The 17,478-nt window shown below is 50.0% G+C and overlaps 1 protein-coding gene across 1 annotated transcript in view; it reads left to right on the top strand.

The window, feature by feature from the left end:
• The window catches only part of FCSK (fucose kinase), a 32,064-nt gene that overhangs the window by 5,020 nt on the left and 9,566 nt on the right, over window positions 1-17,478 (top strand). The window contains 14 exon segments of the mRNA XM_074285951.1: window positions 810-918; window positions 1,669-1,820; window positions 4,173-4,223; window positions 5,722-5,847; window positions 6,335-6,407; window positions 6,776-6,873; window positions 7,163-7,243; window positions 7,795-7,914; window positions 8,642-8,813; window positions 10,551-10,663; window positions 11,852-11,953; window positions 13,218-13,388; window positions 15,020-15,090; window positions 15,569-15,933. Coding sequence (XP_074142052.1) covers window positions 837-918; window positions 1,669-1,820; window positions 4,173-4,223; window positions 5,722-5,847; window positions 6,335-6,407; window positions 6,776-6,873; window positions 7,163-7,243; window positions 7,795-7,914; window positions 8,642-8,813; window positions 10,551-10,663; window positions 11,852-11,953; window positions 13,218-13,388; window positions 15,020-15,090; window positions 15,569-15,933 — 1,777 coding nt within the window. The 5' untranslated portion in view covers window positions 810-836.

Below are 17,478 nucleotides of genomic sequence, written 5' to 3'. Positions count from 1 at the left end.
GGGTGTTACCCTGTGGTTCCCTTTGACATTTCTCAGTATATTCCTCTAGGGAAACATTCCTGATAGAGATAGCTGCAGGAACTGTTGTGTGTGTGTGTGGGGGGGGACTGGTAATTTCCACCCTAACTATAGGTGGGATGGAGAGGAACAATAGAATAAGAGGAAGCTGCTGCTGTCAGTCACTGTCTCCCCTTGGCTCCTGGCCAGAGGCAGACAGGTGGATGGCTTCTCCATGATTTGGTCAGGGTTCCTTCTCCTCTCCCTCCTTTTCCTCTTTCTCCCCCCCTTCTCTTTCTCCTCCTTCCCCTCTTCTCCTCCTTCTCCTCCTCTTGATTCTCAGCTCCTAACCAGAGCTACAAGCACAGGATTTGTTTAGAGGTGGAAGGCAGAGGGGAAGGAATAGTGATCTCAGTGCCTTTATCCAAAACCCAGAGAAGGCCCTAGAATCATATCATACACAGCAGATTGGTGACACAGATGGAAATAGAAGTTTGTTTTTAGGGTAGGACCACCCCCTGAGGACAGTGGGACATTTCCAAGTTGTTTGAGAGGCAAAGAACAGAAGGAGTTTGGCCTCCTAGGCACTTGCTTGGCACTGAAGAAGTTGTCTGAGCTCGCCCGTGTCCCAACCCTGCAGGAGATTTATCATTTCATTCTGGCTTCTTTCTCTGTGGATTTTTTCCTCTCCCTACCTCCCTTCTCTCTAAAGATCCTGTTTCTAGGAGGCCTCAGGCACAGTGTCTGAAAGCCAGTGAGACTTCAACCACGAGTATTTCCATCCGTTCTCTGAGCATCTCTTCTTCCCCCAGGGCAAGCAGCCCGGGCCTTGGGCCGGGATGGAGTGTCAGCAGGGAGTGGATTGGACCGTCATTGTCCTGACATGTCAATATAAGAACAGTGTCTACGCCTTTCAGAAAGGTAGGTGGTTGTCTACTCCCCACCACCCCGGTTTGTGCAGGGAGCAAGCCCAGCACCTCCATGTCCCTTGGTAGGGCCAGGGGAAGAGAGCACCCCCAGACACTTCCTATCAATACAAGGATCAGAAACCCCTGAGCAACTAGCTCCATCACAGTGATATACACTGATGGCTGTACACATACGCAGAGCACCATCCTAGGGACTGGGGGGAATCAATAAACATTAATTAAGCCCTGCTATGTTCTAGCATATAGGGTTAGAGAAAGAGGCTCTCAAGAAGCTTACAATCTAATGATTGTAATGAATGAATTGTAATGAATCTAATGATCCATCCCATCTCACCCCATCCCATCCCACCCATCTATCCATCCCATTTCACCCATCCCATCTTACCCCATCTTGTTTCATCTTGTCCCATCCCCTACTAGCCCATTCTCTTCATCTCCTCTCACCCTATCCTGCTTCATCCCATCCCATCCCATCCCATCCCATCTTTTACGTAAATGAGGTCTGGGGCAAAGAACTTAGTCCTTTAGTTGTTCCTCATCAAGATTCCTTCCAATCCTGTCATAAATCCAAAGATTTTCCCCTCCAGACCAGATCCTCCTTTGGGGAATGGTGCCCCTGGTAGACCTTTGGTAAAGGTTGTGCTCGGTGCATTTTTTGCTGCCAGGATTGTGGGTCTGGGCAACCCTAGGGCTGGGGGCAGACAGGGGAGGATGGGGCAATGATGCCTTGGATTGGTTACAGAGCTGGAGGTGCGGAAGAAGCGGGAGCAGGTGCCTCAGAAGACCATCCTACTCACAGTGGAGGATCCTGATGCCCAAGTGGGCAGTGGAGGAGCCACGCTAAATGCCCTCCTGGTGGCCGCAGAGCACCTGAGCGCCCAGGCGGGCTACACGGTGAGTGCAACGCAGCCTCCCTATTCCCTGCTGGTTTAGTGGGAGAAATCCTGGACCCAAATTCAAAGAATGGGTTCTGGTTCTGGTACGTCCACTCAATCTATGGGAGACCGTGAACAAGACCAGTTTACTAGTTTTGGATCTCAATTTCCTCATCTGTAAAATGGGTATGACAATCCATTTCCTACTTATCTAATGGAGATGTGAATCTTAGTGATGTGGGAGCAGCCCAGAAGTTGGGGGTCACAAATATTAGGGGTCATTCTTGTAGGGGAAAAAGTACAGGCCATGGATCCAGAAGGCTGGGCGTGAGTCCCAGCTCTGTCACTTAAGTAGCGTGTGACTAGGCAAGTCACTTAAACTCTAGGTCCTCATCTATGAGATGGCGATAATAATAATTCCTAGAACCTCCCTATGAAGTTGTGTTAGTACACGTGAAGGACGAACTATTTTTATTTTTGCTGGTTCATTTGTATTCAATTCAACAAAAATTTATTAGGCACCTGCTGTGTATAAGGTACTGCGCTTGGCAGATGCTGAAAAGACAAAGACAAGGAAGAAACAGACCCAGGCTTTAGGGACCCCCATTCTATGGAGGGATGCAATGTGTACTTATAGGAGTATGTAAAAAAAAATATAAGATGGGAAGGGGGGAAGGAGAGAGAGAGAGACAAAGAGGGAGAGAGAAAGGAAAAAGGAGAGGCAGAGATGTACACAGAGACAGAGACACACACAGAGTCAGAGAAGGAGAGGGACAGAGGCAGGAGAGAGAAAGGAAAAAGGTGAGAGAGAGATGTATACACAGAGACACACAGAAACAGAGGAGAGGGAGAGGGAAAGGAAAAAGGAAAGGGAGAGACATACATACAGAGAGAGACACACACAGATGAAGAGAGACAGAGCAGAAGGAGAGATAGAGAGATGGAGAGATAGAAAAATAGAAAGACAGAAACTGAGACAAACAGAGATGGCAATAGAGCCACACAGAGACAGAGACAGAGACAGAGAGACATACACCCAGAGAACAAAATTACTGCTAATAATGGCAGTGGGAGCCATCAAGAAGGTTCTCAGGTAGAAGGTGGTAACCGAGCCGAATGGAAGCTGGGGGTTCTGTGCAGAGGTAAGAAGGAGGAACATTCCCTCTTGGGGATCACTCATACAAGGGTATGGAGGCAAGAGATGGGATACGTAGATAACAGTTGGCCGGTCATTTTTGACTAGAATGGAAAGTGTGTCAAGGGAAATAAAAGGAAGGAAGTAAATGGAGGGTTTTAATTGTCCGTCTGAAGATTTTAAACACCTGGTTGAAAAATTTTCACATTTTCTGCTAGAGAGACTAGGGAGCCACTGAACATTTCTGAATGAGGATGACACGGTTGGATCCATTTTAAGATTCCTGAGTTGGTGGTTGTGTGAAGGATGAGTTAGACAGAAAGGAGATGGAGGGGGGAAGGCTCTAGGTGAGAGATGGGAATCCGCACTAGAGAGGAGGCTCTCAGAGGCAGCGACATGAGAGAGATTGTGGAGGTAGACCAGATAAGAACCCCAGCTGTGGTTGTCTTTTGGACTGGATGGAGGGGAGGACCGTGAAGGATCAAGAATGATTCTGGGATTGTGGAACTCAGGGTGGGACTAGCCCCAGGAAATGGCCGACTTTGGAAGAAGGGTCAGTTGGAGATGGAAATAGCTGTTGAATGTGAGATACCTTTAGGACAACTAGGTGATATTCAGCAGGCAGTCAGCAATGAGGGGGTGGAGTTTAGAAAGAGGTTAGGGTTGGATGTGTAGGTTTGGCAGCCATACAGTGGCATTTATAGCACATTTTGAGGTTTGCAAAGCACTTTTATGTACGTGATCTCATTTGAACCTCACAACAACCTATGAGGTAAGTGTCGCTCTCCCCAAGTTACAGAAAAGGAAACGGGGGCCAAGAAGGTTGAACGATGTGGCTCGGGATACACAGGGAGTGAGGGATCAGACCTTAGAAGCGCCCAACATCCAGGGGATGCTCCATCCTTGGTGGGCCCAAGTGGCCTGGAGTTGATAGTGGAGCCCATGGGAGTGACCACCAAGGGTAGCCAGGGAAGAGATCAGAAGCCACTTGGGAGAAACCCACCCTTGGCAGACCGGACAAGGGGGAGGACCCAGCCAGAAAGACAGAAAGGGGGTCAGAGGGCTGGGGAATTAGAAGAGAGCCATCTCAGAAACCAGAGACAAGTGAAAGTCCCGAGGCCCTCCTTCCGCCATTGTGCTGGGGAGCCTCTCGAGGCGGGGCAGTCAGGTGAACATAGGAAGTCGTCACAGGTGAGACCTGCGTCTGAGGCTCCTCGTCGATGTATTTCCCCGTAGGTGGTCACTTCTGATGTCCTGCACTCTGCCCGGATTCTTATCCTGCACATGGTGAGTGGTGGAGGAGGGAGGGATGAACTCCCCCAGCCAGGGCACATGATCATGGGTAGAGTCCAGGAGCCCCAAGCCCTTGGGGGACAGGGGGATCATACATCTTCCTTCGATATAACTGGTTTTCTTTGTAATCCTATGTCTGTATTTAAAAGCATAATTGTGAGAAGGGCATCCAGGGCACAGCTAAGGTTCTGAACCTTAGGAACAGATGGAGCTATATATGGCCAGTGGTGGGATTGAGAGCTAAGGGAAGGAGGGAGGGAAGGAAAGAGAAAGAGACAGAGGCAGAGAAAAGAGACAGACAGAGGGGCGGGGAGGGAGGGAAGGAAGGAGAGAGAAGCAGAGGGAGGGAGGGAGAGAAAAAAAGAGAGAGAGAGAGAGAGAGAGAGAGAGAGAGAGAGAGAGAGAGAGAGAGAGAGAGAAGGAAAGGAAGGAGAGAGGGAAGGAGAGACAGAGACAGAGAAAGACAGAAAAAGAGAGCGAGAGGGAAGGAGGGAAGGAGACAGAGAACCTTTGGCTTTCAGGCTCACTTTTCCCCGAGGTAGCCTCTGCTTCTTATATTTCCCATCTACAATAAGAGACCTTTTTGACTGAAGACCATGTTGAGGCACACACACAATCCTGGGTGGTTCCTGAGCCTTAAATGTGTTGGATAAAATGAATTTTTCCTAGTCTGGTCTTCCCCTACCATGAAGTTTACTCCCGTCGTTTTGGTTAGAGAGAGAGCTTTTGAATAAGTGAACAGTCCAGATTCAACTTAATATCCACTCTAATTATCTAGAATTAAGGAGGGAAAATGGGCATTTCCAATGCCAGACCCAAAGGATTTTGGGATTATTTGTGGTTCTTTGTTATCCAGGCTATTTCTCTCCTCCATCCAAGGAATCAAGAGTCAAATATACTCATGAGAATAAAGGCACCAATCTTTATTGGCTGAAAAGGGTGGGGATCACAGCCTGGTGCCCTAGTACTTGATTCCTCAAGATCAGGTGGAGGCTCTGTGGAGAATACAGGAGAAGGGACAGTGACCTCCTTATTCCCCCGGCCTCAGAGGCAGTACATGATCACTTGTCAGGTCAGGGGACGTATTTTGACCCAGACAAATACTGGACTGGGCTTTGGGACGATTGTAAGGCTGGCCCGGCCTGCCTTCCACTGAGTGAAGGATAAAGGAGAGAGATAGAAAAGGGCCAGTGTAGAAAATTAGTGAGGGAAAAGGGTTGCAAGTAAACGATCCCAAAGAATTCTGTCCAGGAAGATGGAGAAAGAAGAGGCTCTCCACCAACTGTAGGAAAAATTTGGAATCTTCACCAGAAATCTGGGTCTGAGAAGGGGGACAATGGGGGTAAGGAGTTCCCTTTCCCATGAAGAGAAATGGCCCACGTCTGGGAGGTGAGAGGGGAGACCTTGCCTACTTAACCTCCCTTCTGCCTTCCATCCACCTAAAGGACGATCGAGTCCCTGGGCTCAGTCCTGCTTCCCCTCATTTCTTTAGGGCCGAGACTTCCCCTTTGACGACTGTGGCCGAGCTTTCACCTGCCTCCCCTTGGTGGATCCTACGGCCCAAGTGGAGTATCTCACCTATAACCTGGACGCGCTGCTCTACATAATGACCCACAAGGTGAGCCATGGCTCAGGGGCTGGAAATTTCCCGTTGACCCCCATCTCCTCCCAACCTTGACCCTTTCCTGACTCACACGGAGTGGGCCTGTGGGAATGGCTCCAGGCATATTCTGTCTTTGTAAAATGCGTAGAGTAATGCCCATGATAATCAATGCCGGTTCTCTTCTCCCTCCATGAGGAGGACTTCCGTTGCTTGAGGATACCCAGGATGAGAAGGCTGTAGATAATCTGACGCCAGTATGAAGGCTAGGGCAGCTGGACCACAGTCAGCCAGTTTCCATTGTCATGGCGATGGAGCCTTGGGCAAGATGGTCCCAGAAGTTGGAAAACCTTGTCTATTTTTTGCCTTTTCCAAGGCCAAAGGCTAGAGTGGCCCGGAGCCCAGGAGGGGGCTGCAGGCACCTGGGGATGGATCGGGAAAGGAGGGAAGGGAGCACCGCATCCGTTGGGGCTGGCCGGGCCATGAGCTGTGCTCTCTCTTCCAGCTGGGCCGGGGCTGCCCACCAGGCGTGTGGGTCTGCAGCACAGACATGATCCTCTCTGTTCCAACAAGCCCAGGTAAGCGGGTTCTCAGGACAACAACAAATCAGGTGCATCATTGGCCCTCCATACACTTCCCAGGTCTTACTTCCCTCTGCATCTGAGTCTCCTCAGATCTCTCCAAAACTGTCCATGTCATAGCCTACAGCACAAAAATCAGCTCCATTTGCCACGTTTTTGGGCCATTCCCCATAGATAGGTTACTGTTATTAGAATGGAAACTCCTTGAGGGCAGGGATTTTTTTTTTGCCTTTCTTTGTATCCCCAACTCTTGGCACCTAGTAGTGTTTAATAAGCAAGGGATGACTGCCTGTTGCTACAAAATAGATCTGTAAGTATTTGGGGAACACTGCCCTTACAGACCAGCCAATTTCCCTCTTCCTTAGAGGTCTGCTGGGATGACTTTCGAGGAGCCAGGGTGTTCTCTCTGCCTGCGAGCATGACCTATGCCCGAGACCACGGGGTCTACCTCACCGATTCCCAGGTACCCCCCTCCCCCACCAGGGTAGTCTCCAGGGGGGCTTTTCAGTCCAAGGCCCTCGTTCCTTTTTCTTGAGAGGATTCTCTTTTTTTCCCACTGCCAGACTCTGAGACTGCCCCTGACTCTGCACCTTCTATTCCAGAACTTTTGGGGGGTCTCTGAGAGACCTCATTCCGTGCTCCTCCTGCCTGGATGATTTGGGGGGGGGACAGCCTGCCTCTGATTGGAGGCCGGGGGTCCGACTGCCCAGCTCTCCCCCATTACAACTCTGCCCCTTCTTCCGTTGACACAGGGCTTGGTCCGTAACATTTTCTACCGGGGCTCGGAGGCACAGATACAGCAATGTGCAAGGCCGGACGGGAAGGTGCCGCTGGTATGAGAGAAGCCCGTCGGGATTGGGAGTCTGGAGGGCTCTCGGCTGTGACCCTCAAGAGCCGTGTGACCCCAGCAGTCTACTTCACTGGCTTATTTTTCTGTAAAATGGGTACTGTCCTGGGAGTTTGCCAAGGCCTTTTTGTACATTAGCATAGTGTATGTGGCTCCACAGTGGATAGTGGGCCAGTCCCTACTTCAGAGCCAGCCTTCCTCCCTGTGTGACCTGGGCAAGCCACTTCACCCTGCTTGCCTCCGTCTCCCCATCTATAAAATGAGCTGGAGAAGGAAATCCAAATCTCTTCAGTATCTTTGCCAAGAAAACCCCAAACGGAGTCACAAAGAGTCACTCGTGATTGAAATAATTGAACACAACAGCGCAGTTTATTTTATTTTACCTTCACAACCACCTCCGGAGGGATTACTGTTCCCATGCTGTAGTGGAACTCACTGAGGCTCAGAGAGATTATTAGGAGCCAGGGCCATCTTCTCTCCCTTCACCTGAGCTCCATCGCCTGGGGAACCGCTCATCAAGCCCCGCTCTGCCTCCAGGTCTCTGGGGTTGTCTTCTTCTCTGTGGAGATTGCCGAGCGCCTCCTGGCCACGCACGTCTCGCCGCCCTTGGACGCCTGCACCTACATGGGTCTGGACTCTGGCGCCCGCCCCATCCAGGTGAAGCCCCTGTGCCCCCTCTTCCATCTTTTCCTACTTTCCTCTCTTTCTCTGTCTCTCATCCCCTCCTTCTTTTCTTTGTCTCTTTTCTCCCTCTTCCTTCTCTCTCTTACCATCACTTTCTTTCTCTCCTCTTTTCTCTTTTTTCTCTCCATCTTTCTCTTTTTTCCCCTTTTCTCCTTCTTCTCTTCATCTCTCTCTGTCTCTCTTTCTCATCACTTCTTTCTTTCTCTTTCTCAATCTCTTTTTTTCTCTTTCTCCCCTCGCCTCTTTTTCTCTGCTTCTGTCTCTTTTCCTTTCTCTTTTTTCCTTTTTCTTTCTCTGTCCCTGTTTGTGTGTTTGTCTCTTCATTTTGGGTGATGAGGCAATGATATCAAAAAAATTGTACCTATATAGCTTTTTCTTCCCTGAATGAGGGATGTTACAGAGGAGACTACTGAATGGAAGAGTTCAGTGGAGAACGCTTAATACTGGGAATATGGTGACACTATTTTTGCTTCACCTAAATGTACCTGGACACTGACTTGATAATTCTCACTTACTAGAGAGCTAAGCTGGGTAGACATGGATGTCGATGTGGCTGTAGACATTGCTAATATCAGCAGCCTTTCCCCATTCCCACTCAGGTCTGTGGCTGATCTAAGCTGAGACTGGGGGGTTGGGGCTCCAGACTTCTGGCATCCCCACACTAGCTCACGACTTCTCTAAATCCTTTCCTTTCCTTTAGCTCTCCCTATTCTTTGACATTTTGCTGTGCATGGCTCGGGATATGAACCGTGAGAGCTTTCTGGCTGGTTGTCACCCTGAGATGGGCCAGGGCGACATGGAACAAGCAGGGGATCGACGGAGCGCACGGGCGGTGCTGTGGAAGGAGCTCGGGGACCAGCCTCTTAGCCTTAGTGAGTGTGACTGAGTCTCTTCGGGGATCAGGGAACATGGGGAGAGGAGTGGAGTAGGGTGGCAGGAAACCACAGGGTCTTTAGGAGGCTCCTTGCTTCTCCTGTCCTACACACTGCTCTTCTCCATACACTCTCTGATCCATCTACACCAGACTTCTTGCTAACAGCGACCCTGCATCTCTAGTCTCCATGCCTTTGCCTTGGCTGTGCCTCATGCCTGAAATGCCATCTTTCCTCATCTCCCCTTGTTAATTTCCCTGGATTTCTTCAGGATTCAGCCCAAACCCTATCCCCTGTAGGAGAGCTTGCCTGTTTTCCCCAGCTGTTAGTGCCTTCCTCTTTATGGTTCTACCTGCTCTTCTCTTGTAGTTTGCATTTTATCTCTCCCTTAGACTATGAGCCCAGTTTTATTTGTAGTCCCTAGCATTTAGCATAGTGTCTAGGTGCATGATAATAGGTTCTTAATAAATGTTAGTTGATTGACTGGGATAAGCTGGAGGAGACCACGTCACCTTTAGTCTGATAAGGAGACTTCCCAAGGAATGAAGCATCCCCTTTCCTTTGCCCATATTCTTTTAGCTGAAAGACTCAGTTCAATCGGTAGGCATTTATTAAGTGTCCACTATATGCCCTTTTCTGGATGCCTTCTATCAGAAATCACTGAATTAGGAATTGAGCAGTGTTTAGACAGTGCTCAGAAGGCAGTACTTTCTGGGCTGTAGTATTTGGTCGATTCAAATCTCTCCAGTTATACTTAGTATTTGGGTGAATACAGGCAAATGGCTTTGCTTTTGAGCCTCAGTTTTGTCACCTGCAAATTGGGCATGATATTATTTGCAGTACCTACTTCACTCGGTGACTGTGAGTTGCTAGGTAGGTGACGTGTTCTGCAAGCCTCTCAGCTCTGTAAATGTCTGCTGCCATGCCATCGCCCTCTCAGAACGTACTCCTCACGAAAAAGCCTCATTTCTCTCCTCTCCCCATGAACCAAAGAATTGGCCCAATTCTTTCCTTCCTCAGTGACAGCATCATGTTTTGTTTTTGTGGAAGGGGGACTGTGTCTTTGAATTGGCTCAGAGTCTGAATCAGAGTAGATTTCTGGAAGTCCACAAACCTGGATGAGAAAAAAAAATCACATTTTTATTTTCACTTACCTTGAGTTTTCCATCAATATCCTGCATATTTTAATTTATGCATTTTAAAATGTGATTCTGAAAGGGTACATAAACTTCTTTAGATTTTTGCCAAAGGAATCTAGGATTCACATAAAAAAAGAACTCCTGGTTTAAGCAGAGGCAGCAAGTAGAATGGGGCAGGTGGCATCCTATGAATAATAATAATAATACTAGTAGTAATAGTATATCTGCCATGTTTAACTTATATTGGACTACTTGCCATCTAGGAGAGGGGGTGAGGGAAGGAGGGGGAAAATTGGAGCACAAGGTTTTGCAAGGGCTAATGTTGAAGAATTGTCCATGCATATGTTTTGAAAAAAGCTTTAAAAATAAAGGGAAAAAATAAAAATAAAAAATAGTTTGTTATTCTTTAAGATTTATTAAGGGCTTTATGGGTATTGTCTCCTTTGGTTGCCTTAGCTTTTTATTTACAAGGTCTGGTCATCCAGCTTGCTTCTTTATTTTCCTGGGGGCTGCTTTGGGCCCTCAGGGGCAGCAGATGCTGCTTTGGGCAAAGGCTGTATTTTTTCATGCATTCATACCCGTGGGTCTGTCTCGGCAGCATACGTCCCAGACGGCACCTACGAGTATATGACCTCATCGGCCAGCGCTCATCTCCGCAGCCTGACGCTTCCTCGGGACCTCTTTGCTCAAATTGTGCACTCCCAGGTGGAGGTGAGTGTGCCTTCCTTCTCTGCTCATTCCTGGCTACACAAAGTGACCAGATGGACACTGTATCCAGTGAGGGGGGGCTACTCAGGAAGGTCTGGCTCTTCAGATGTGAGGACTTGCAGACCCATTTACAGGGCTTTGGGGTCCACCTGTCACCTAGCTCTGAGAAGCTGTGGCGTGCCCAGTGGCCATTCCCTGGTAAAACCATCAGGGCAGATGGGCTGACCCAAGGTGAGGGCAGCTGTCGCTGAAGAGGTCTTGGGCATCTTCCCCAAGCATGTAAAGGCTTCCCCAGGCGGAATAGGCAGATGGGAAAAATTTGTCCCAACAGTCACGGAGGTGTGGACACTGTGCAGTGCTGGTCAGACACCGAAGACCCTAAGGTCATCCACCATATCCTGGGCCATCCAGGCTGTTCTGACTTTTGTCCTGCCACTGGATAACTCTGGAAGGGAGACGACTCTGTGTAACTGTCTCACTTCAATCCAATTCATGCACAAGTCAAGATACCACCTTGTGATGTCACCAGTCTTCAAAAAATGGAGGATGAACAATAACAACCCTGTCCCTGTGGCTGGCCATTATGGGGACAGAGGAAAAGAGACACGGTCTCTGCCCTCAGAGAGCTTGCTGTTTGCTGGGGAGTCGGCACCCATACACAAACAAAGCCCTCTTATAAGACTTAAGATATTGCAATGTCAAATGAGTACTATAGACTCTGAATGTCTTGGGAAACCAGAAGAGTTCGTTTTTGGCTGCCTCTTATTGAGCAGTGTTACCTTGGACCTTGGAGACTCTTTAGGTCTCAGTTTCCTTCTCTATAGAATAAGAGATTTGCCTTAGATGAGTTCTTACATCTCTCGTGCTTCTGACATCTTAGGATCGTCATCAGGAGAGAGATGAGCCTTGAAGGATGCTTAGATAGGGTTGGGACATTTGGAGAGAGTGGGCAGAGCAGTCTAGGTGTGAGCAAAAGCTCTGAGATGAGATGAAAGCATGGGGTTTTTGTGTGGCAGGGAGGGGGAGCTTGATGAGGAGACACGGGAGGAGAGAGGTCTGGTAGGTGCAGATTTTGGATCTGACCCTATTGTGAGTAATAGGGAGCCAGGAGAGGCTTTTGAGCAGGAGAGGGATTTGATGGGAATGGCTTTCCCCAGCCCAGATTTGTTTCCTTCCTTCCTGCCTTTGCAGAAGCCTCAGTTCTTAGAAGCCGGATGCTCTGTGGTGAATAGCCTGTTGGAAGGAGAGGTTCACCTGGGCCCTGGAAGTGTGATTCATCACTGCCATCTCCAGGTAAAAGCTGTTCTATCTCCACTCCCTCACCCCAGACCCTGTAGGCCCTTCCACCCACTCAGCAGGTTTGTGGAAGATAGAGGGGATTGAGGAAAGGGAGCCCCTCTCTCTGCGTCCACCACTTTGGTGGCCTCAAGCTGTCTGAAGAAAGGGAAAAGGAGGAAGTAGACAAAGAGGGGCCTGACAGAGGAGTCAGTGGGACAGCCAAATGCAATTAAAAATTACTTTTGTAAGTGAACAGTTAATAAGCACTTGCTGTCTATAAAAACTGAACATCCTGAGCATCAGATATTCTGGGTCCTAAAGGACAAGGTTGGCTGAACATCACTGATCTTTGATGTACTATTTTTTCAGCCAGCATTTATTAAGTGCCTGCTGGATGCTAGGCACTTGGAATCCAAAACCAGAATTGCAATAGTCCTTCCTCTCAAGGAGCTTGATGGGGAGGAAAGGGGGTAGAAGTGAGGGTATCCGGGGAGGGTGGAAGCAACAAGTACACGGATAATAAATGCCACGTGAGAAAAGTTTTGGTGAAGGAGACAGTAAGGACAGTAGCATCTGGGGGGGCTGGAATAGCTCTCAAGTGTGACTGGTGCTTGAGCAGAGTCTTGAAAGAAGTGAGGGGAAGGTGAGAAGGGAGTTTATTCCAAAGATGAAGGGAGAAGACGGGCTACTGTATTCACCTAAAGTATAATCTGCCTGGAGAGGTGGGCTGGACAAATACTGTTCCTAGGTTATATTTTTTATTGGAGTTCTATCCATTGGCTTTATTTATAAAGATGAGAACCAGAATGTATTTCTATAGTGCAATACTTGTTTAAGATAATAATAAAGTCTGGAGAGAAAAGGGAAAACTAAAACTCACATTTTTATTTTAAGAATCCAGCAGCTGCCAGTAAATTTTGATCTTGGAATTATCCAATATAAAGTTGGAAAATGTTTAATGAATATAAGCATAAATTAGGAGAGGGAAAAAGCACTTATAAGTAGCTGACTTCAGGATCTTAATTCGTTAAGAGCCTGTAACATAATTTTATTTCTCTCTTGTATTCCATTCATGGATTTAAAATTTTTTTCCAGTCTTGGTACAAGTTTTATATTATTTAATATCTGATTAAACATTTGTCTTCCTAAAAAATAATAATAATAAGGTGGGCTGGACCTATATACTGGAAATGTACAATGGCCCCGTGTCTCTGACCTCGGTTACCCTGAGCCAGTCCTAGGGGAGGAGCATTCCCAGCAGGTTCTTCTGCCCCACTAGGGTCCCATCCACATCGGTCCTGGATGCCTCCTGCTCGGAATAGACAGAGCTTCCTCCAGCGCTCTCCACGGCTTGCCACTACGTGACCTCATCCTCCAGGGGCATTATATCCAACTGCAGGCCGCCTCCGTCCAGGTGTTCACTCTCATTGGGCGCCAAGACTCCTGGCAGGTAGGGCCTGGCTGGTACTGCCGCTTCCTCAGCCCTGAAGGCTCACAGTGTTAGCCAGGAGGGAGGCCCTCTGCACCATTCCCTGCATTCTGTAGATAAAGAAACTGACCCAGAGTCACATCACTGCCCAAGCTTATGGAGTCAGTAACTACAGAGCGGGATTTGAACCCAGAATTTAATCTAGTTCTGTCTTCTCCAAGGGGGAAGGCCTGTCCTTATTCCGACTTAACAATCCCATCCTTCTGCCTCTCAGCGGCCATCCCTGTCACTGAGGTGGGGGAGGGAGCCCAGAAATTGGACTGACATCAGGGGCTGCAGCGAGGTGCAAGTTGGACTTGGAGTCAGGAAGACCTGAATTTGAATCCTCCTTCAGACATTCACTAGCTGTGTGACGCTGGGCAAGCCGTTAACCTCTGCTTGCCTCAGTTTACTCATCTGTGAAAATGGGGATAACACCACCCACATCCCAGGTTGTTGTGAAGATCCAGTCACATAATCCGTGTAGAGTGCTCTGCAAAGCTGAAAACGCTGGGCAAATGCCGCTGTGTGAGCGAGGGGAGGTCACAAGACGTCTCTGAGTGACTCTTTTCTCATCTGAGCAATGGGATCACAAGTCCCGGCTCCTTGGGCCTGAAGGAACCAAGGTATAAGATGGCACTGACTCCCTTGACTGTCTTCACCGGGAGTAGGGAGCGAGGGGATGGGGCAGGTGAGATCGCCGCCCTCAGGGAGGTTCTAATCTAAGGGAAAAGCTGCCTCTCCCCCTTCCCCCCCCCATTGTTTTAACAGTAACTAGCAATAGAGAGCCAAGGACACGTGGAGTCCAGAAACCTGGACCGTCTTTTCCAGGATTTTCTCATCCTTGGTTGACACGAATATGGACCATTTTATGCCCTCCTGGAACGTTAGCTGGGAAGAACATTCGTTAGAAGTTATTTAGTGATGTCCTTTCATTTTATAGATGAGAAAACTGAGCCCTCGAGGAGAACAGACCCCAATCTCACTAGTTCGAGTGGCAGATTCTTGCGGGGAGGGATGGAGGTGCAGAGACGGAGCAGTTTGGGACTAGTTTGCTTGAAAGGATTTTTTTTTTTAATTTTTAAAATGTAATTTAAATTTTTTCTCAATAGTATTTCATTTTCCCAACTATATAGATTGTTTTCGATATCCATTTTTGTAAGACTGTAGTCCAAATTTTTCTCTCTCCCCAAGATAGCGCGTAATCCGATGTAGTTAACTGTGTACAATTTTTTAAAACATATTTCCACATTTGTCAAATTGTGCAAGAAAATTCCGACCGAATGGGAACAAACAAACAAAAAAGGTGAAAACACTTTGCTCCAGTCCCCACTCACCTCCCTAGTTCTCTCTCTGGGTCTCTCTCCATCCCAAGCCTGCTGGGATTGCCTCGAATCACCTCGCGGCTGGGCAGAGCCACGTTGCGCATCTCTGAATCTTGTTGTCTCGTGCGCAGTGTTCTGGTTCTGCTCAGTGACGGCTTTAAGAAATGCTACAGGCCTGGACTGTTTGGGCCCTGCCTCCTTTCTTCCCCTGAATGGAGCTGATAAGCCCCTCGTCTCCCTCCCCCTCCCTCCACCGCTGCTTCCTGACTGGGTTCTTTGCCTCTGCAGAGCCCAGCCCTGGGGAAGGGCACCTATCTCAACGTGCCCTGGACCGAGTTCTTTCAGAGGACAGGCATCCGGTAAGAGCCGCTGGACCCCCTGAGGCAACCACGAGGCCCGGGGGGCTCGGTGTCCCCCTGGGGAATCCTCCCCTCTCAGGTCCCTGGGCCCCCCCCATCCTGTGCCATGAATGGAGGTTCCTGAAGCCTCAGTGGGGCGCTCTACCATGGACCATTTGTCCAACAGTGCTGCTTTCCCCCTCCCTCCTTGTCCCTCCTGCCCCCTTTCCCCTGGCATTTGGCCCAGGATGGAGGTGGACACTTTCCCGGCTGGCGTAGCGGTGGTGATGTGCCCCTCCGCCAGGGTGGGCTGACAGTGGTTACCCCAAAACCCTCGCCCCCGCGCCCCTAGGGACGCGCCATCAGGTGGAACAAGGCCCTCCTGTCGCCCCTCGGCCCAGGGTCTGTCCGGGTCTCCCCAGGCGCCCTGGTCTGGCAGAGGGAGCAGGGGGGAGCGCCCCCCTTGCCATCTTGTAACCATCACTCTGCCCCGCATCAGGGAGGGCGACCTCTGGGACTTGGATACGCAGCCAGCAGAGCGCTGCCTTCTCACCGCGCGGCTCTTCCCGGTCTTCTTCGCCTCCCGGGCCCCGGGCCCCCAGGATGTGCTGTGGCTGCTGGGCCCCCCGGGAGGAGCCTCCCTGCACGCCTGGAGGGCGGCCTGGCGCATGTCCTGGAAACAGCTTCAGCTTCATGCGGACCACGCGGCCACGCTGGCTTCTCGGCGGGCCCTCTTCTTCCAGCAGGCCCGGGGCAAGGTGCGGCGCGTGCTGGGGGGCCGCCAGGACCACAGCCTGCTCCCGCTGATCAGGGCTGCCGCCCACGAGGGGCACCAGGGGCCGCTGCTGGACACCTTGGACCAAGGTGAGTGTGAGCTGCCCTCCCTGGCACTGGGTCCCCGCAGGGCCGGCCAGTCCATCAGTCTGAACCCACTCCCGGGGTTCAGAGGTGCCGGGCACTGCGCCAAGAGCAGGGGGTACAGAGAAAGGCAGCCGAGCCTGCCCTCGAGAGGCTCCCGGTCCAAGGGGGACACCCTGCTAAGCCCCGAGCAGACACAGACAGGAAGAACTGGAAGGGGGGCCGGGACCAGCTTTAAGGGGAGGAGGAAAGGCTGCCCATAGAGGGTGAGACCTGAAGGAAGTCTGCGGGGAATGAGAGAGGAGAGAGCCTTCGAGGTGGGGAAAGTGGCCATCCCCTGAGGGACCACCCAGTCCATAGGCTCATGGGAACTCAGTCCCCCTTGGGGAGAGTGTGAATGAGGAATGCTTAACCTGGGGTTGGGAGGCACTTCCAGTGCTGGGGAATATGGTGAACTTGGACGGGGGAAAGTATGTATTACCAAGAGAAACTGATAATCTTTTCATGCATTTAAAAATATGACTCTGAGAAGGGATTTATAGGCTTCGTCGCCCTGTCGGTGAGGTCCAGGACAGCCCAAACATTAAGAACCTCCGGCCTGGACGTACCTTTTTCTCCCTCCCCCTCCCGGGCTCCTTGGCACCCCACGGCCTTCGTGAAAAGCCCCTTCCTGACAATCTCTGGGCCCGCGTGGAGCTGCCGAGGAGGGAGTCAGGACGGCTGAGGCTGTGCGCCTGTATTTTTAGCACACTAAAAAGGGGTCTTTCTTCCCAACCATGTCTTCCCCCTCACCTGTCACGGAGCCCAAAGTCCCATCACTGGAAATTTATTCCTACTGTGCTTCAAGCTTTTCTAGACTCTCCCATTAAAAGCTAACTATTTCTGGGAGGGATGAGAACATTTTCAAGCTTCTCCCTGAATACCTGATAAGGAGGGAAGGAGGAAGGAGAACAGGTCCCAAGGGAAGGAGACACACGATGGAATAGAGATGAGGGAGATGCGGGAGAGAGGAAGGCACTAACGGGGAGTGGACCCTGACCCACTGAGCTCTCCACTTCCTTTTGCTGCCCTGAGGAAGCCCCCCCACCCCGCTTTTGCCAGGTCCCCTCCATCATCTGAACGACCTGATTGGTTATTCTGAGGCCTATAGGGGGATGCAGCTGAGGAGCCTTATAGTGTCTGCTCCACTTGCTGGGGGCCTGAGGGCAGACCCATCTAGGAACAGGGCCACTTACCCCACAGGAACTCGAGAAGGAGCTGAAGCTGCTCCCATGGTCTGTCACTCCAGTCCCAAGCTTTGTGGCCTTTTACAAATTTTCTCTATTTTGATAACTATTTCAGTGTAATTGCTGCATCTTTCTAAGACTTTAAGATTTACAAACATCTCATTTAAATCTCAAAACAACCCTGGGGAAGTAGGGCATATTATCCCCATTTGAGGAGAGAGAGATTAAGTGAAATGCCCACTGGTAAGTGTCTGAGGCAGGATTTGAACTCTGATTCTCCAGATGCCAAGTTTAGCACTCTGCTCATTGAACCACCCAGCTTGTC

This window comes from Sminthopsis crassicaudata, chromosome 2 (assembly GCF_048593235.1).
Source record: "Sminthopsis crassicaudata isolate SCR6 chromosome 2, ASM4859323v1, whole genome shotgun sequence".
NCBI classification, from domain to species: Eukaryota; Metazoa; Chordata; class Mammalia; order Dasyuromorphia; family Dasyuridae; genus Sminthopsis; species Sminthopsis crassicaudata.
This window is presented reverse-complemented; position numbering and strand designations above follow the sequence as displayed.